The sequence below is a fragment of the Labeo rohita genome, chromosome 14, assembly GCF_022985175.1.
Source record: "Labeo rohita strain BAU-BD-2019 chromosome 14, IGBB_LRoh.1.0, whole genome shotgun sequence".
NCBI classification, from domain to species: domain Eukaryota; kingdom Metazoa; phylum Chordata; class Actinopteri; order Cypriniformes; family Cyprinidae; genus Labeo; species Labeo rohita.
The window spans coordinates 30,846,496-30,867,222 of record NC_066882.1 but is presented as its reverse complement, the minus strand read 5'-3'; the positions used below and the strand labels follow the sequence as shown (position 1 = coordinate 30,867,222).

General features: G+C 36.2%; 1 protein-coding gene across 2 annotated transcripts in view; it reads left to right on the top strand.

Moving 5' to 3' along the window:
- The window catches only part of thoc2 (THO complex 2), a 96,669-nt gene that overhangs the window by 30,655 nt on the left and 45,287 nt on the right, over positions 1–20,727 (top strand). For both annotated transcript variants that reach the window (XM_051127672.1, XM_051127671.1), the window contains exons 15-20: positions 1,124–1,225; positions 10,840–10,924; positions 14,778–14,871; positions 15,244–15,324; positions 15,571–15,667; positions 18,124–18,241. In XM_051127672.1, coding sequence (XP_050983629.1) covers positions 1,124–1,225; positions 10,840–10,924; positions 14,778–14,871; positions 15,244–15,324; positions 15,571–15,667; positions 18,124–18,241 — 577 coding nt within the window. The remainder of the gene's footprint in view (positions 1–1,123; positions 1,226–10,839; positions 10,925–14,777; positions 14,872–15,243; positions 15,325–15,570; positions 15,668–18,123; positions 18,242–20,727) is intronic.

The window sequence follows — 20,727 nt, the reverse complement described above, 5'->3', positions numbered from 1 at the left end:
GGCCGAAGGTTTACCTTCCAACAAGACAATGAACCTAAGCACACAGCTAAAATAACGAAGGAGTGGCTTCACAACAACTCTGTGACTGTTCTTGAATGGCCCAGCCAGAGCCCTGACTTAAACCCAATTGAGCATCTCTGGAGAGACCTAAAAATGGCTGTCCACCAACGTTTACCATCCAACCTGACAGAACTGGAGAGGATCTGCAAGGAGGAATGGCAGAGGATCCCCAAATCCAGGTGTGAAAAACTTGTTGCATCTTTCCCAAAAAGACTCATGGCTGTATTAGATCAAAAGGGTGCCTCTACTAAATATTGAGCAAAGGTTCTGAATACTTAGGACCATGTGATATTTCAGTTTTTCTTTTTCAATAAATTTGCAAAAATGTCAACAATTCTGTGTTTTTCTGTCAATATGGGGTGCTGTGTGTACATTAATGAGGAAAAAAATGAACTTAAATGAGTTTAGCAAATGGCTGCAATATAACAAAAAGTGAAACATTTAAGGGGGTCTGAATACTTTCCGTACCCACTGTATGTGTGTGTGTGTATATATATATATATATATAATTTTTTTTTTTTTAGCCGATACTTTTCTTATATGTTCAGTAGAAGAAAGAAACTTAAAGTAAATTATAGATTTTTTTTTTTTTTTTTTTTTTTTTTTTTTTTTTTGAGTGAACTGTCCCTTTAAGTACTGCAGATTTGGGATTACCAAACAGGATTGCATGTAGGACTCTACGTCACAGTGTTTTGTGTACAAGGCCAGTGTACAATAATTCATAACCTGGTACAAGAGTTAAAAATCTCAGCACACTGTTTCTGGGCTGGTTTTTGTTTTGATATTTTTAAAGGATGCTTTCAGCCCATTGTATCTGTTGGTAACTGTCAAATGTGTAACATTATGGGCTGTTTTATCATGGGAGTCATTATATCCAATGATTGTTGTGTGTCATATAACACATGTTTTATAACATGATGTTTTTACTGCCTCACTATATATTGCATGCCTATTCCCTAATGATATTCCCCCGTACACAAATATCTAAACGCTGTCAGAATGCCTTGATGAACATGATATGTATTTTCATTACTTTACATAAGGATCTGTGTTGTGTAATTAGGTATCGTCTCTATGGGCAGTGGAAGAATGAGACGTATGGCAATCATCCACTCCTGGTGAAGATCAAGGCTCAGACGGTAGACAGAGCCAAATACATCATGAAGTAAGTTTACTTTCTGTCAGAATCTAGATTGGTTCTTCTGAACTGCATAAATAAGCCTCTGCTCTCCTGTAACTGCACATCTCTGACCTGTAGTGAGAGGAAGCATTCCCAGTTTTTAGTAGGTTGTCATGACTAATTCTGAGTTCTCTCTTCATTTTCTTGACTTTTGTGAACATTAGGGACGCAACAACATAGTTAGTCCACGGTTCAATATGTACCTCGGTTTTTAACCACGGTTTTCATTTCGGTATTATTTTTAGAGTTTTTTTTTTTTTTTTTTTTTTTTTTCGCAAAATAGGATGGGTTTTAATTCATACTGGACACCAGAGGGGGCTCTCGTGCAGAAAATCAACATATGCGTCAAAGTAGTATCATTGATGACGTTCTGTTCCAGCTTCTCTAATATGGATAAAGGCATTGCTATTGCTGTAACTGAATAAAAACAAGCTATAACGTTAAACATTTTGAATGAGGAAATTTAAGGACAATAAACACTCGTCTGCAATAATATATCATTTATCTCTGTTCTTCAAGCCATCTCATGTATTTTCATAAGCTATAGCTAATCGACATGCATAGAATATGAGTATAGAATTTATTGTCTGCCTCATTCTGCGATAAGAATCCACATCAGATCACATAAGGAGGTTATTTCAAACACTCGACTAATGTTGTGAATTAAAAAAGTTAAATAATGTTAAATAAAAAGTTATAATGTTTTTTTTAATAACTTCTGTTTTTATAACTCTTATAACTCTTAACTCGTGTGTTGCTTTTTCAGATATAAGCGGGGAAGCGCTTCCTCATTTCACGTTAAATCGCGGGCACGCATACAGCAAATTCCAAGAGAAATAAAACAAGGAAGTTATTTAAATGCAAAACCGAAAAACCGCAATTCACAAGCGCATATTGAACCGTGGATGCCGTACCGAACGGTTCGATATTATATTTAGTATTGTGACCTCCCTAGTGAGCATGCCAGTGTGGCAAAAGCAGGTCTTCGTTGACTAAAAAGCACAAGGAAAGCATGATTTGTTTCATTTCCGTTCGAAAGTTTGAGAGTTTTTCTTTTTTAAATAAAGAAATGGATACTTGATAAGGATGTGATAAATTGATGAAAGGTTGCAGTAAAGACATTTGCAATGTTATAAAAGCAAATAAATACTAATAACTTCATAGAAGTGCTGTTCTTTTGAACTTTGTTCATTCATAAAAATCCTGACAATAAAGTCTGACAGCTTCCACAAAAATATTAAGCAGCAAAAACTGTTTTCAACATTAATAATAAGTGTTTTTTGGCAGCAGATGAGCATATTAGGATGATTTCTGAAGGATAATGTGACACTGAATACTGGAGTAATGATGCTGAAAATTCAACTTTGATCACAGCAATAAATTGAGTAATATTTCACAGTAATACCGTTTTGTCGGTGTTTGCTGAAGCAAACCCATAAAAGTAGTGTACTGTAGTGAACTGTAGTGCAGGTGCTATTCCATTTATTTCCTTCATATTGAAGTGTTTTATGAAGAGTTGAACCAAAACCTTGAGCCAAAAAGTATTTTGGTTTTAAAGTATTTAGTTTACATTTGTAACCCATTCCATGAAGCACTGCAGATATAACTGAACTTTTTTTTTTTTTTTTTCTTCATCGTTTCTTAGGCTCTAGTGCTAAAACATCCTGCATTAAAAGAATATGTCTATAGAAAGCTAAATTACTCACACATGCTGTTCTAAATCTAAATTAAATTTATTTGGAGCACAATAATAGAAAGACTGTACAAAATCTGTCTGCTGCTTGTTTCCATACAAAAGAACTGCATGGAGGCTGTCAACTTCCAAAATGTTGAAAAATATCCATTAAAATAGCCCATAATAACTCATAGGCTGTACTTAAGTTTTATGATGACTGTGTGTGATCACATTAAAGTTTGTCCTTCCATTGTCATTACATTAAAATAGTGTCAATTTGTGTTCTAAAGTGAAAACAGTGTTCTAGTGAAGTTCTAGTAAAGAGTTCTAGTACCCTTTGTGTTCTAAAGAAGAAAGTCATACAAGTTTATAAGGTAAATAATGCCAGAATGTTTGATTTTTGTGTGAACTATTCATCTAACAAACATGGGTTAACCTCACCTAGCTAACTTCTAAGATGCTGCTGAGGGGATTGCTGAAATCCCTGTTTCTATGGCAACAGCTCTTATCGGTGAGTCTCCTCACAGAATTATGGGTAGTGTAGTTTAATATCTTTTTACACGCTTTCTTTTAAGGTATGAAATTTGATTTTCAATAGGAGCATCCACTTAAAGTATCTATTTTTATAATTGCAGACAGACCTATATTGAGCTCTGAGGTTGTTCTTTGTTGTTTTTACCTCTGCAGTTTCTCAACTCGTTCCAACCATTGCCCTCAGACAATGTGTAGATTTAGGATGTTACATCCCCTGAACAGTGCAACTTTAAAGGCAGTTCTCCTTGAACAAGGTTTATGTTGCCCTGCGTGTGTGTGTGTGTTCAGCCCCCTGTGCATATAGATGAGCACTTTGAAAGGGCTTGCAGAATTGCTGCATCAGATTCTTTGCTTTCTTTTCAAGTGTGTTGAATAAATGATGATATTTTGGCAGATAATTGGATAGAGAGGGAGGGAGCGGAGAATGAGCTGAGGCTAAACACGTCAAAAGTGTTCAGGGAGAAAGAGAGGGAAGCTCAAGGTCGCCTGTCAAACGGGCCGAGTCGAGGCCTCGTATGTGTCAGACTGCTCTCAACCGTTTAGTCTCTCTCCTCGGATGTCGCTTGTAGCTTGTGCTAGTAGTTTTGCGTTTTTCAGGTGTTGAATTGAAAGAAACTCATGAAAATGACCAGGCTAAGGTTTTTAAACCTTACAAGTGACACCTGCATCCAACAATTCATTCTGCCTTTTTTTTTTTAATATAAATGTTTGGTTTTATCCAACATGTTTATTTTTGTCACGCTTATTTTTATGGTTTACCTTCATTTTTCTTGGTCAGTAGTCTGCTTTTAAAGGAGAACTCCACTTTGTCATCCAATATGTTCATGTCTGTCTGTCTTCAGTCGTTAAGAAATTATGGTGTTTGAGGAAAGCATTTCAGGATTTTTCTCTGTATAATGGACTTCATTGGTGTCCCGATTTTGAATGTCCAAAATGTAGTTTAAATGCAGCTTTAAAGGGCTCTAAACCGATCCCGGCTGAGGAAGAAGGGTCTTATCTAGCGCAATAAGCGGTCATTTTTTTTCGGAAGATAAAAATTTGTATACTTTTTAAGCACAAAAGCTTGTGTAGCACAGGCTCTGGGATGCGTGTTCAGGACGCTACGAATCACGTCTAAGTTCATCGTCTGTGTACTCCTCAAAAAGGTAGAGTATGGCGAAAAACTCATCTCATTTTCTCCTACAACTTCAGAATCGTCCAACATCGTTGTACCTTTTTGTTTGTAAACAGCGTTACTTACTTGCACTTCCTTAGTCTTTGTTCGTTCGCTTTTTAAACACTGGGTCAGTAGTTCCGCCTACGTTCCGCGTGACCTTTCAACATGATTCAGTAGTGTTATGGACGCGTATCCCAGAGCCTGTGCTACACAAGCTTTTGTGCTTAAAAAGTAAACATTTTTATTTCGCTAGATTAGACCCTTCTTCCACGGCTGGGATCGTTTAGAGCCCTTTAAAGCTGCATTTAAACTACATTTTGGACGTTCAAAATCGGGGTGTCCATTATATGGAGAAAAATCCTGAAATGCTTTCCTCAAAAACTGTAGTTTCTACACAATTGAAGACAGAACATGAACATCTTGGATGATAAGGGGGTGAGTAAATTTTTTGTAAATTGTTGTTCTGAAAGTGGACTTCTCCGTTAATCAGTGGTATAGCCTGAGGCTGCAGAAATCTGAAGGACATCACATCAAGGACAGAGAGGAACTAGTATGATTGGAGTCGTGTGAAGGAAATAAATATTTGTTGAGTTCTGTGAGGATACAGCCTTGAGTCTGAAAGCTTGCTACAAAAGATGATTTGCTTGCTCAGATTTAGCAACAAAAAATTGTGCAATATTATCCTAAACCCAAGCATCTGATAGTCATACATATGATGTTTAAATTAGGGCTCTTAACCGATTAATTGCATATAAAATAAAAGTTTGAGTTTGTCTAATATATGTGTGTGTAATTATGATGTGTATAAATACACACAAATTAAAGTAGATATTTAAGAGAAATATGTACAAAATATTTTTTTTATATAAAATATAAATTGTATAAAAATAATAAATACATATACTTGTAAATATTTCTTAAATATATACATGAATGTTTGTATTTATATATAAATAATAATTACACACAGTACACACACACATTAGGCAAACTCAAATGTATGTGATTTCTTTGTATGTGATTAATTGCAATTTAATCGTTGACAGCCCTAGTTTAAATATAAAGCTATTAAGTTCAAACTAGTACATTCATTATACAAGTTTAGATGAATTTCTAAAGCATTTTTATTTCTATATAACATTTTAATTTAACTACTGAATTATTTTTTGTGTTCTCCAAAATCTTACTGTTTAAATGCTTTATTTTAGCTTTAATTGAGCAGTTATTTTTCCAGTCTGACTAGTTGGAAGCGAAGTGTTGCATGCATTATTTTGCATTCGGTAGCCTTATGTGACTGTGTGTGTGTGTGCTGTGAGTCGGTCTGGCAGACATTAGTGGAGTGTGTGAGTTGTAGGGAGGTGCAGGTGGTGTGTGAGACTGCAGTGCTGCTGCGGAGGATCTGTGAGCACTGAGGCAGAAACACAGAGTAGCAGGGCTTCATTCAGCAGTATGACTGGAGGAGGTGAAGAGACGTGCACACTCTCCGAAATCCGTCTGAACACTCGCTGCACTGCATTGAGGGGTTTTACTCTCTTTCTGAGCATCTTTGCTGTTTGATTAGTATTATATGTGAATGGAGTCTATACAGGAAATCACATTCACACTAATGCACAGATGTGTTTTGACATTTCGGATGTCCTGTCTGTTTAATCCTTTAAGACATGACTGACTTTTAGATGAATTTCATTCATGGAACCACTACATAAATATGCGTACAGCCTCGTGCCACGAGTGCCCTTCAGAGTGAATACTCAAAGTGCATGTGAGCATTTAAAAAGCAGCCGTCTGTCAGTGAGTGAGTTTCGCGTATCTAATATACTATCTAATTGCATTCCAGACAGCATTAATGGTGTCTTTGTAGAACATTTGGAAGAGAAAACTGTGATGTACTGGTGAAATCGCACATTGTAGGTGCTGTAAAATCGAGCAAATTAAGCCTGTGATTGTCCTTGTAATTTGGTTCAACATTTCCGAACTTAATGTAATATTAGATACTTGTTCAGGGATTTTGTGTGTGTGTGAGTACTTGGCAGCAACTCTAATATGGCTGTCTCTAGTGCGTGAAAGTGCTCAGAATCAATTCTGAGCCTAGTTTTTACTGCATATTCAGAATCGTTGAAGAGAGAATTGTGATGCGTCAAATCTTTTTTCCTCCCACCCCTGTTTTTTAACATCTCTTTCTTGACGTGTTTGATTGGTGTGCCAAAAGTGAGTTTAGTGAAAATGTTAGATATGTACTAGTGTGGTGGCTGACGTCCTATGGTTCATGTGAGCTTTATTAGACTTCTGGGTATCAGAAGATGTCATTAGAGCTTGTTCATTGTGCTCTGAAGGTTAAGCAAACCAATTAGGCCACCTGATGTGACGTGGGGAATGTGCAGGAACACGCACACACACAGGGCTCCTTATTAAGACCAATGACACCGTCATGGCTCAGCAGTCAGCAGCTCCTGTCGGCTCACCAACTCAAATGGAAACTCCACAACGCCAGTGCTGGCTCTGTGCCCTTCTCCTGTGTGTGTGTGTGTGTGTTTTTTTTTTTTCCCCAGCTACTTTATTAATTGACTTTTTAATTGGCCCTTTTGTGCCACACTTCAGACAAAGCAGCTCTGCTAGTCTGCGGGAAAACACGGCCCCCCGCGCTCACAATTAACGGCGTTATAAAGAACGGCCCGAGAGGCGCTTCACTTCACGTGACAGTCCATCATGCGCCTGCTGGCATGTGTGATAAGAAATCAGTGCAGAGGCGTGAAGACTCATAAAACATGAGCGAGACAGGACCTAGACAGCCGTCCACTCTCACCAATAGCGGAGACACCCGTCTGTCGTCTGTCATGGCGTGAATATTGGAATTTATGCAACAATCACAATACTGGGAGGCCGTGTTAACAAGTAGTCGACAATGGGTTTGTCATTGGATTTTTAAAATATAAGCTGTTTAAACAGTGTTTCCAGCAAAAATAACTATGGCACTTATTACTGATATCTAGGGAGCAGTGTTGTCATTATTATGCTAGGGCCCTATGAAATTTGTTTTTTTTTTTTTTTCCCCAAATTCCTTTTCTTTATGCTTTAATTTTTCTGGATTCCATTATTTTTTTTTTTTTTTTTGCGTGTTTGTTTGTTTGATTGTTTTTTCTAGACTGTTTTAATGGTTAAAAATATGGTTAAAAAAATATTTTAATAATAATTATTGTAGTAGTAGTAGTAGTAGTAGTAGTAGTAGTAGTAGGGCTGGGTATCAAGTTTGATACTTTTTAGGCACTGACCGAAATGGCTCGATACCATCGAGTATCAAAAACCCTCTTGTCATTCTGTACCAAACTTCGATATAGGGGTTAATCTCGTCAACATCAGTGTGCCAATAAGCCCGCAGCACTAGGTGTGTTCGACTAGAAGTGGCGCAGCACAGATCGGCGGCTTTCACACTAAACGCGGAATGCGCAGCCCTTCAGAGCATAGCGGCAGAAGTTGAACTAATTTGAACTTTGAGCGCGGCTTGCTCGCATCCACGAGAGCGATCTGAAAACATACGAAGCAGTCTGCTCTCTATAGCTCTCTTGATTCTGCGCAGGGCCGTGACAAAGTCGAACACACCTGCTAGTTTACACCGGTTACGCTCAGAGATGTGGCTCACACGTGAGGCTGTAGCATGAAAGCATTACAGCCCCTTAGATGCAAGGCTACGTTTACACTGGTGCGTTTTTGTTTAAAAAATTAAAACAGTCCTCATCCATACTGGCATTTCAGAGAAGATAACTGTACATACTACACAACCAAAAGTGTACGTTATGTGATCATTCACGGACACTGAGGCATTATGCTACATAAGACAATAAATAAGATTTATATTCCACTTTTACTCAAAACTCCATTTTAAACCACCAACGAGTGTTTGCAATAACTTTCGTTTAATGTTGCTGAAATATGTTATGTCCTCTGAGTCAGTAGAGCGATTGCAGAAGAGAGGAAGCATATAACGTTATACACACCGGCAGACAGCGCTGGAAGGTGCTAATGCTTGTCATTAAATTAGTGGAAAATGAATAGAAGATATGATTCTGAGGTATGCATTTTAAAACGAACATGCACTAGTGTGAATGTAGCGTAACAGATGTGTTAACTGAATTTTTTGAGCTTTATTAAAATTATTTCACTGATTTATTGTGGTGGATATATTTTGTTCCTTTGTGCAGTGGCTCAGGAGTCTTTGAATCTGTATAAACGCTGAGAAAAAAAAAATAAAAATTGAGATAATGTAATCTTGTATTGTATTGAAGTCAAGGTATTAATATTGGCACCGATATCGAAAATTTTTGAACAGTACTCAGCCCTAAGTAGTAGTACTATCATTACATTAAGTAATATATTTCTGTCACAGTTTCTTCAAGGTTCACCAAACTTTTGTTAAAAGGTTGCTTTGAATTACTTTAAGTTTGTGTTTGTATAGAATACGATAGTTTTCTCAAATGAAACCGTGAAATGCTCATGATGTGACGTTCAGCAGTTCTAGAGATTAGGTGTGTTCATGTACTCGTATTGAGGTGGCAGAGGCAAAAAACACCGCAAGTGTCACATGCACTTTAGTAAAGGAAACCATGTTTCTGTGCCACACAGACACAACCTTTTTTTGCGGCTTAAAATTCATAGACACTATTCCATATCGCATTGTGATCTAAGTGTACTAACGTGCTTTTGTTTTATTCATTCAAAATTTGGCAAATTCTGTGATATTCCATATTATACAGTAAATTCCACATTGGGCGCATGACTGAAAGCCCAAATCCTATTGGTTGGCCAGTTTTCTTAGCAGTGATATGGAAAAAGATTAGACCAGCTTTGTTTGTGTTGGTCTGTATTAGGGGTGTAACGGTGCACATATTTGTACCGGAAATGTTCTATATGGGTCTTTCGGTTCAGTACGCATGTGTACCGAACAAGTGCAGCTTTTGTTTTGGGTTTTTTTTTTAATTTGTTTTTCCGGGAAATTCAAACAATAAATGACAGTCTTTGTGGCATGACTAGAGTGGTCGCGTCAGAGCCGTAACATGCCGCCGAATTGTGCGGTGTAAATGCGGTCCTTTCAAATGGCAGCGCGGAGCATGAGTGAACACGATCATTCCTTCCTCTGTACTACTAGTTTTAATGCAAATAAACATAAATGAACACATGAATGAACATCTCATGCCTCATGTAACCGCTCGATCAGTTTCAACCACGGAAAGACATTGACAAAACAGCGTTTTGATTATTATTATATTTAAAAATAAATAGTAATTAAATTTAAGTTTGGGTTAAAAATTGAGGAAAAAAGTTTTTCCTCCTGCTGTACTGAAATCATACTGAACCGTGACGTTGTGTACCGAACCAACACATTTGTGTAACGTCACACCCCTAGCCTGTATCGATGCATGATCAGCCATTCTTCTAATTCTAAGAATTAAATAATTACATTTGTTGCACTGCATTTCTGTACTGAACATTTGTCTTAGTGTGAACTGGCCTTTAGGCAGGCCTTTTCAAACTAGGCCAGTTAGAAACAATTAAATATCATTCATTTTTTTTGTTTTAAACATGCATGAGTATAAAAAAAACCATCAGATTAAAACCGGGGCTCTGAACTGGTTCAAGGAATGAAAATGAAAACTGGAAACGAACGAAATTTTGACAGAAACAGAAACAAAATCAAATTGTATAGTTCCGAACACAATCGAAAATTTGAAACGGCCATTAACTGGTTAGTAATGTTATTTTAGCGTTCCATTTAATATGTGAAAAGCTTTCATGTTCTTACTCTTTTTGAAAACCAAGGTTCAAATCTGCATGACGTGACGTAACTTGGCAAGTTTGCTCCAAACCACAGATTCAAAACAAAAGATTTGTAAACGTTCCAGAGCTTCATGCTGTGCCATTACTAATAATGCCTTTATGTGATGTGATGGCTGTAGAAATATTGATTTTGCTTAGTTATTTGAGAACACAAAATATGCACGGCCCTTTGACCAGGATCTTGTTATATTTTTATTTTTTTGGCACCAATACACATAAATGGATAAGGTGTTATGATTGGTGGCGATATGCCAGCCAAATGTTGTCTGATTATTAAGTATAGCCAATTTACAGTTCTGTCTTTAGTCAGTGGTGAGTGTTATTAACTGTTCCTTTTGGTGTGTCTGTGCCAGTCTTCTTGGTTTTCACCTCCTCACCTTCTCTTTGGCTTTTTTCTTTCCCCAGGCGATTGACTAAGGAGAATGTGAAGCCCTCAGGAAGGCAGATTGGAAAGTTAAGCCACAGTAACCCCACCATTCTCTTTGATTATGTGAGTATTTTATTGCTTGTGACGGCCATAATGGTCCGCTAGACTAATGACGTGCTTTTACAGGGCTACTTTATAATCTGCAGTGTGCCATCAATTTTCATTGCTCCCGAGATTAAAAAGCACGTATATAAGCTCAGACCAGTGGCCTAATGCCCAACATCAGAACGAGAGCATGAACACGAGGCTAAATTTAGGCTGTATTAGTCAGCAGGCTAGCGGTAATCGCATTCATCTCCATCGAATGTAAGAAATTCATGACTGGGTCGACAGATCTTTGTGTGTGCCAGAAAGTTTTCATCTGTATGCGTCTTTCTGCTGGGTTAGTTCTGAGGAAGTGGTGCGGAGTCTCGTTCTGCTGTCACCGTTCATGCTGCGCACGTCTTCAGCGATGAGAGACTCCATGAGTTTTGCTCTCGTGTACTGAGAAGAAAAGACTTGGAAGTGGCTGACGTTGGCAAGGCTTTGAGTTCATTAGCATTTCTGAACAAAATCAGAAGGTTCTGTGCTGAAATAAAAGACAGAGATGAGCTCTGATGAAGGCTGTGTTATTCAGGCGCTGGCTGAGGACCGCGCTTTCCTTACGCCTTTCCTCGAGAGAGAGGCCACTGACTGATGCTGCTGCCTCTGAACTGGCAAACATTTGCCGCAGTGTAACATCAAATCAAAATTGATTCAGTTTGCTTGAATGAATGTCCCTGGTCTAATTGAGCAATAAGTTATTCCACATGACCAGGGAAATATAATTAGTGGTGTTTGCAAAGATAAGTTTAGCAGTTGACTGATACTGACCAATATTGATTGCTGCAGTGAAACAGTGAACCTGTTTGGTGTGAGGAGCTTTAATGTCCCAGGCAACCTTTGTAGTCCCATTTAGACTCTCACTATTAACAGCCTTTAATAAAAAGGTATCGGGTGTAGGGATGTTTATTTTGGTCATTTTTCCTAACCGACAGTCGACGCTCGTTAACCGATTAATTAAATTACAATTTAATTAATTTAGAAAGGATAAATATCTGTGACCCTTTAAAAATAACAAGATTAGTTTTCCAGGGATTAATTTTACATGCGCAAAAAAACAGAACATGAGGATTCACATGGACGCATCACATCACACTCCTGCAGCGCTTCTGTGAGCAGAGAAGAACATCATAAAGCTAAGCTGTATATAATGAATAAATAGGCCTATGTCATAAATATTTTTATTGTAATTAACAAACCAAAAGAAAAAACTGTGCAACAAGTAGCTGGTATGCAGAGTTTTGGTTCATTTTTGCGGCATCCTATTTTTCTTTATTTTACAAAAGCACACAGATTTGTTTTTATTGTGAGTGTACACAAATAAAAGCTAACCATTTACTAATTGTTTAATCTGTTTGACTAGGAGTCATTTCCACTGTTAGAAGGGGAAAAAAAAAATCAAGTGATTGCACCGGCGACATACGCGCACACACAGTTAAGCACTGCTAACTTGACAATGCACCCTTTCCTTATAATAAAATACAGTCAGCCAGACATATGGAAAAATCACACTGCTTAATCGTTATCAACGTACTGCAGAGGTTTTATGCCAAATAATTTGTATAATGTGGATATTGGAATGTGAGTGAAGTACAAAACCAGGTTTACATAATATTTCGGCATTTTAGCACATCTCAAATATGGAAACATTTAGATTTGTGTCGTATGAGAGACCCAATATTAGGTTCAGTTTTGCTTTAGCCTAAATTAATTCGTTTTGGCTGTATTATATAGCCTAGTGTCTTATATTTTTCATTCTTGTTCTTTTCTCAATACTGTAAAATTGAAAGATTTTTTTTTTTTTTGTGGAGTGAGTGGAACAAAAATAGCCTAGCCTATATTCATAGTGTTTGTAAACATTTTGTGTTGGCATCAGGTCTAGTTTTTGAATGTAATAAAATCGACTAAATGTTATAGGCCTAGTCTAATAATAATAATAATAATAATAATTTATTATTATTATTATTATTTATTATTTTTATTTTATTTTATTTTTATTTTTTTCTTCTTTCTTTCTCTCAAAAACTGCAGTTTTATTTTAACCTTTCCTTGTTGGATAATGGTTAACTGGTTAAAATTTGCATCCCTAAATGGGTGTGTGTCATGCAAAAGAACGTAAAATATCTTCAAAAAATAGTTATTTTTTATTTTTTTTTTTTTTTTTAAACAGGCATTTAACCAAAAACCTAAAAAAAAAAAACAAAAAAAAAACATTGGCTTTAGTATAGCTAAACTGGAAAAACACAAATTTGTGTCTGGGTTTTGGTCTACAAAAAATGTATATCTGATAACTTTTTTTTTTTTTTTTTTTTTTTTTTTTTTTTTTTTTTTAAATGACGTGAATAATTCTTTATTTTATCTTAGTTTAGATTTTACTTGTGTGTTTGTTGAATTTCATCTTCATATCACAATAATAATAAATTAATGAATTTAAAAAAAAAAAAAAACTTTGGATCCAATATTATAAAATTAAAGGAGTAAAGGAAAGGAAAAAATGTTACAAATATTGGAAAGTATTTGTGAAACTGATCACTATGATACACATGTAGTAATGATCACAATAAGGTCTATTACAAATTAATAAAATCCCATCTCTTGCAATGCGTTACCACAGTAAAATGTAAGTTTGTGTCATTACAGAGAATTGTATTTATTTATTTATTTGCTTTTTTTTTCACTTGATCACATAATTTGGCAGTATCTTTGAATCCCAGCGCCCAGTTGCATAACCTTAGCCTCTATGTTAAGGCACTGTCTTAAAGAAGTCCACTTCCAGAACAATAATTGACAGATAATGTACTCACCCCCTTGTCATCCAAGATGTTCATGTCTTTCTTTCCTCAGTCATAAAGAAATTGTTTTTTGAGGAAAACATTTCAGCATTTTTCTCCATATAATGGACTGATATGGTGCCCCGAGTTTGAACTTCCAAAATGCAGTTTAAATGCGGCTTCAAACGATCCCAAATGTGGTTGTAAACAATCCCAGCCGAGGAAGAACTCTGATCATATTTTCTTCCTCAACTTCAAAAATAATTTCAGATTCATCCTACATCGCTGCAGAAGTATCGACCCAGTCTTTGCAAAGTGAACATGCAAAGATCATCAAACAGCGATATAGGGCGGTTTTGACAGTTTTTCGACATACCCTAACTGTCATGAACCAGAACAAAAACAGTCCAGGCAGAGTAAGACAAGACGAGTGTTTGAGATTAAAAAGTATATCAATTGTATTAATTGTATGAAAATAACCGATCGTGTCGCTAGATAAGACCTTTCTTCCTCCGCTGGGATCATTTACAACTGCATTTGGGATCGTTTGAAGCCGCATTTAAACTGCATTTTGGAAGTTCAAAACCAGGGCACTATATCAGTCCATTATATGGAGAAAAATACTGAAATGTTTTCCTCAAAAAACAATTTCTTTAGGACTGAAGAAAGACATGAACATCTTGGATGACAAGGGGGTGAGTACATTATCTGTAAATTTTTGTTCTGGAAGTGGACTTCTCCTTTAAGAACTAGTCTGACCACCTAATATTTTGGATTCAGCATAGACTAATCTAAGTTTTTATGTAATTTTCTGTAAAAATGTTGACCAGTCTTAAAGAAAATAAATTAATGACAAATTTTTCAGACTAGTCTAAACCTTTTATGCAACCACAGAAGCTTGAGTGAAAATGGTATGTATTAAAAATGTCTGTAAAAAACTACTTGAATGACATACATGGAGCTCAGGAGAATAAAAATAAAAATGTACGTAGAAGGAGTGAGTCACTGCTGCTGAGTCCTCTTTTGTCAGGTAATGAGTGTAACGTTTCTCTCTTTTCTTTCAGATTCTGTCTCAGATCCAGTGGTACGATAACCTCATAACTCCAGTGGTGGACTCTCTCAAATACCTCACCTCTCTCAACTATGATGTTCTGGCCTGTATCCTTTCAGACAGCTGTTATAATTACACTCCCACTGTATGATAATCTTCCCCCTCCGCTAATAACAGCTCTCCCAGGAACTTGCTGATCTCCTCGAAACTCCCGTAATTTGCGCGTGATTAAAATAGCATGTAATCGCTCACCTTGACTTCGCCGTCGTCACTGAGGGTGACAGCTTTGTGTGTTTAAAAAGGGGAGAAAAAGCATTTGTGCAGTTTGGAGAGCAGCGGAGGAAAATAGACTGTTAATTTTCTTTTGAACATGCCAAAACAATGTCTGACCGTATGAGTAATAGCCTGAGCGGTGTGTGCCGCGTGTTATCTTTAAAGAGCGAGACGTGCTGTGTTTGAGCCCTTGACCGTGTGGGCAGATTGCATTATTGAAGCTTTAGCCAACCCAGAGAAAGAGAAGATGAAACACGATGACACGACCATTTCATCATGGCTGCAGAGTGAGTGCCGCTTTTCCTCTGAAACGCCTCTTCGATGTGCCGAGATGCTGAATAAATTGAACTTCTGCCCGGCGTTCTTAATGGACGCTAAATGTCATTTCTTGAAATGGTTTGACCCTGCTGCTAGAGTGTGTCCGGAAACCAATTTGGAGCACAAATGCGTGACTTTCTTGACTTGCCCTCGTAAAGACTCGAATGCTCATTCTTATGATAATATTTTGCTTTTGTCGTCGCATCTTTCCCTAGGTCTCGCTAGTCTTTGTGGAGCTGTTTTCAGGAAATATCCCATTGAGTTAGCCGGTCTTCTGCAATATGTGACCAACCAGCTGAAAGCAGGCAAGAGGTACGCTTACATGTTTGCGGTGTTTAAGTCCTGACCTGCTCTTTAAAGTGTCACGGTGGTGGTTTTACCCCACGCTTCATTGAAACTGTTAGAAACTGTTGAACATATGCAGACTATCACAAAACACAAAAACCGTTGTGGATCATTCAAGTACAGATGGAAAGTATCCTGCATCGGTAAACTTTTGAACAGGGTCTCTTATATATAAATTCTTCTATAATTTTATCTTGTGGACTATATTTAAACTTAAAAAGGAGAGAAATGGCAAAAAATAAATAAATAAATAAAAATAAATAAATAAATTATGATCCCTGTTATTTTGTTAAAATGGAAACACTTTGCAAATTTTAAAAGGTGCATGAAAATGTCTGACTTACAAAATAAGAAATATGTATTTTTTTTTTTTTTTTTGTTCTTTTTTCTTTTAAACAATAGCCACAATAAAAGCAGTATTTTATCGTCACAGTGGTAAAATTGTCTATAGGTGAAATGGGATTTTACTGATTATAATTCCAGTTTTTTTTGTTTTGTTTTTTTTCCCCAAACAGTGATACCCAATATTATGCAGCCCTACTGCCCATTCTCCTGACTACTTATGTAATTTCTCAGTTGGAGTTTTTTATTTTATTTTAATTTATTTTATTTTATTTTATTTTATTATTTTATTTTTATTTTTGTTTTGTTTTGTTTTGTAATTATTTTATTTATTTTAATGCCTAGTAATTTTTTTTTTGTAGTAATTTTGTTTAGAGGACTTTTGGAATGTATTTTATTTATTTGTTTATTTAAATGCCTGGTTAAATTTATGCAACATTTACAAATTAATATAATCCCATCTCCCATCTTACAATGCGTTACCACAGTTAAATGAGTTTCATTAAAGTGTTTTTCAATAAGTGTTTCATTAAAGAGAATTGTATTTATTTATTTACTTACTTACTTTTCAGCAGTATAGTAGTTCAGTCTGATCCCAAGGGCCAATTGCATAACCTTAGCATCTATGATAATGCCTTAGTGTCTTAAGAGCTAGTCTGACCAACTAATATTTTGGATTTGACTAATCTAAGTTATGTAATAATACTTGATACTTGAAAAAATACTTGATACACAAAAAATATTTGAATGACATGCATGGAGCTTAGGGGAATAAAAATAAAAATGTATGTAAAAGGAGTGAGTCGCTGCTGCAGAGTCCCCTTTTTTTTATTTTACTTATTTATTCATTTTATTAAATGCTAGGTTACATTTTTTTGTAGTAATTTTGTTTAGAGGACCTCTGGAATGTTTATCTTATTTTTTTAAATGCTAGGATGCATTTTCTGTGGTAACTTTTAGAGGACCTCTGGAATATGGCCAGTGCTCTATCAGAAAAGTAACATTTCCAAACCCAAATTAGTTTGAAAAGGATATTTTATACTGTTTCTCAAAACATATTAACCCTTAAAGTACAGGAAGGCATTCATTGAGTTTTAGGTTTATTTATTTATTTATTTTTTATTTTTTTTTTCCAACAATGACTTTTACAATGTTTGTTCGATATTTAACCCCTTCATTCCAAGCGTTCAGTGCCCTGGTTAGATTCATTTTTGATTTTCTCAATGAATGTCAGTTCAAGTATACTGAATGTTAGGACTAAGAGAGCGAGTTGTATTTTAAACAGCAGTGTTAAAAGTTTTGCAACACTAGTTTGCACTAGTACAAATGCCCGATATATTTACTCTCCAGCAATTAATAATTAAAACAGTACATTTCTCAGAACTAGAGAGGTTAATCCCAGTGCTCTTCTGAGAGAGCAGTATATTTCTCTACACAGCTGGATGTGAGGCTGTTGCGCATATGTGCAAGCCGCAGCGTTAATAAGGTGTGGGTTATCCTCCAACACTCCAGAGAGACATGTGTAGGCAGGCAGTTAAAGCCCTCACTGACAGACGGGAGAATTGACTAGCACTTACTCTGAGATCTGGACTGAACTTCATACATGCGAATGGGCTTTTATAACTTGCATGCATGCTAGATAAAGGATTTGACTGACACAGATGATTCCAGTGGGGGGTGATTTCTCATTAAGTAGCTGATTTTTCTCTGAATGTAAAAACAATCAAACTGAGATGTTAAATTAAAATGCTGCAGTGTAGCTAAATTGTTCTAGTTTGCAATTAGCATAGCAAAGTAGTATTAATTTTGGCTGAAAATGTGAATCACAACTGGTGGCCTGAGACCCAAAAATGGCATGCAGGTCTGAAAAGACTATGCTAATACTGTCGTGCTTTACCAACCAGAATGTACAATAAAATTCAAAACACTAGAGCTAGAGCCGTATTTTTGGATGTTCTCTAACACCAAAGAATCACAGCTCTATTTAATTTCTTTATCCAGTGTCATTAAGCATGCAGAGCTCCCGAAGAGCAGCTTTTTGTCGAGCTCTTTAATCATTCATGCGTTTTATGTTTTGCCAGTTTTGACCTACTGATCTTGAAGGAGGTGGTGCAGAAGATGGCAGGAATTGAAATCACAGATGAAATGACTGTGGAGCAGCTGGAGGCCATGACAGGCGGAGAACAGCTCAAAGCGGAGGTACGCCACACCTTTCAAACATAGTCATCATTTAGCAGACAGCCCGCGTTTACACTCTCAAGCCCCGTTTATGAATGTATAGATGACATTGTGATAGATTAGGCCTGCAGCAACGTTTCAGGTGTCGAATGCGAAGTATGCTTGTGTATGCGTTTCTAAAATGCCACTTGGTTTGATACTTTGAAGGAGAAGTCCACTTCCAGAATAACAATTCACATATGTAGTCACTCCCTTGTCATCCAAGATGTTCATGTCTTTCTTTCTTCAGCTGTAACGAAATTGTTTTTTGAAGGAAACATTTCAGGATTTGTCTCCATATAATGGACTGATATGGTGCCCCGAGTTTGAACTTCCAAAATTCATTTTAAATGCGGCTTCAAACGATCCAAAATTTGCTTGTAAATGATCCCAGCTGAGGATGAAGGGTCTTATCTAGTGAAACAATTAGTTATTTTCATAAAAAATAATACAGTTCATATACTTTCAACCTCAAACTCTCATCTTGTCTTGCTCTCTCTGAACTCTGTTTATTCTGGTTCAAGACAGTTAGGGTATGTCGAAAAACTCTGATCATATTTTCTCCCTTAACTTCAAAAATCATTTCAAAATCATCCTACATCACTGCGGAAGTACCGACCCAATTTTTGCAAAGTGAACATGCAAAGATGATCAAACACCCTTAACAAAAAATGTAAAACAGTGATATAGAATGATTTTAAAGTTGAGGGTGAACATGAGATGGGGGTTTTTCGACATACCCTAACTGTCATGAACCGGAACAAAAACAGTTCTGCAAGAGTAAGACAAGACGAGCATTTGACATTAAAAAGTATATAAACTGTATTCATTTTTTGAAAATAACTGATCATCTTTCGCTAGATAAGACCCTTCTTTCTCGGCTGGGATCGTTTACAACTGCATTTGGGATCGTTTGAAGCTGCATTTAAACTGTATTTTGGAAGTTCAAACTCAGGGCACCATATCAGTCCATTATATGGAGAAAAATCCTGAAATGTTTACTTCAAAAAACATAATTTCTTTACAACTAAAGAAAGACATGACCATTTTGGATGACAAGGGGGTGAGTACGTTATCTGTAAATTTTTGTTCTGAAAGTGGACTTCTTTAAGGCAATGACTTTCATACACTTTGGGGCCATTGTATCTAGAGCACTGGCACAGAAACTTTATTCATAGAGCAGGACCGTGCTAGCAGGGCTCTGTGCTTTTCTTTTTATGAGCACTTGTTCTCCTAACTTAAAAGATTTAGGAGCAAAGTCTAAATTTCAAGAGCACCTTCTAATCAATAATCAAAAAATCGAATCAAAAATTAGCCTTCCCATTGCAAGATAATATGTGACTCCTTAAAGTGATTTACAGGGGAATGTTGTTTTTACCTTTGTAATGGCAGTATGTCATCTTTTGTCATTTTTCAAAAAAAATAAAAAAATTATAAGCGTTTTAAAATTTCTAATTAACACAACAGAATAACAAGTAGAATAAGAATAAGTTACCAATCAAATTAAATCAGTATTAACAAAGTTAATTTGTACTACAGAGGTGGCACAGAAGAACACAAAAGTTGCTTGTAGGCAGGGGTGTGCGATAATATCAAAATTTGATTTTAACAATGTTCAATTTGACAACATCGAGTATTTTGCAAAAAGCATTCAAAACACCAACGGAGTGCAGTGCACGCATTACGAGAAGTCTAGACTAGTGCGCGTACGCATTAACAGTGCACTCTTTCACTGCGTGATTCTGTCTATTAAAATACATTAAGATCACAAATTCAAGACATGGGGACATAAAATGTAGGCCTATAGATTAATTCCACTTCATATAGTTAATCAATATCACATGAAGAGTGCCGTTTTCTTCCACAAAAATTACAGTGATTACAAATGTAATATTGATATTTTTTTTTTTTTCTTTTTTTTTTTTTTTGCAACAGTTCAATATACAAGAATTAGGAGACTTACGTTTTAGACACTATATTACCTGTTTTTGCTCTCTTTTGCCAACAAAAATCATTCCAAACACAGCCACAGCACTGTTTTGCATCTCTGGGCAACATGACGTTGTTTCATTCCTGGATGATTCAACCGTTTAAATGATTCGGTTCAATTGCAATGACTCACTTATTAACTGTGACTTTAATTCCACATTTAAAGAATCTTTTTATGATTTAAATAATTTTAAATATCAGGATTCAACGTTTTATGTTAAAAATATCAAAACATTTATTAATTCATTTGTAACTGCAGGCTAAATGCATTCATGACTTGCCTTAAACAGTGTGTAAATACATCTGAATGCCGTTTCAAATGCAGCTTCTGTGTTTCTTTTGCATTGCAAAGACGAATTTTGTCGATACTAATTTCATTTGCTTGGGAACAGCCCAAATGTGAGAATTTGGCTTAAGACAATGCACACCTTTAGAAAAAAAAAAAGGCTTTTTATGCCCATAAAAGGTAAAATCCATTT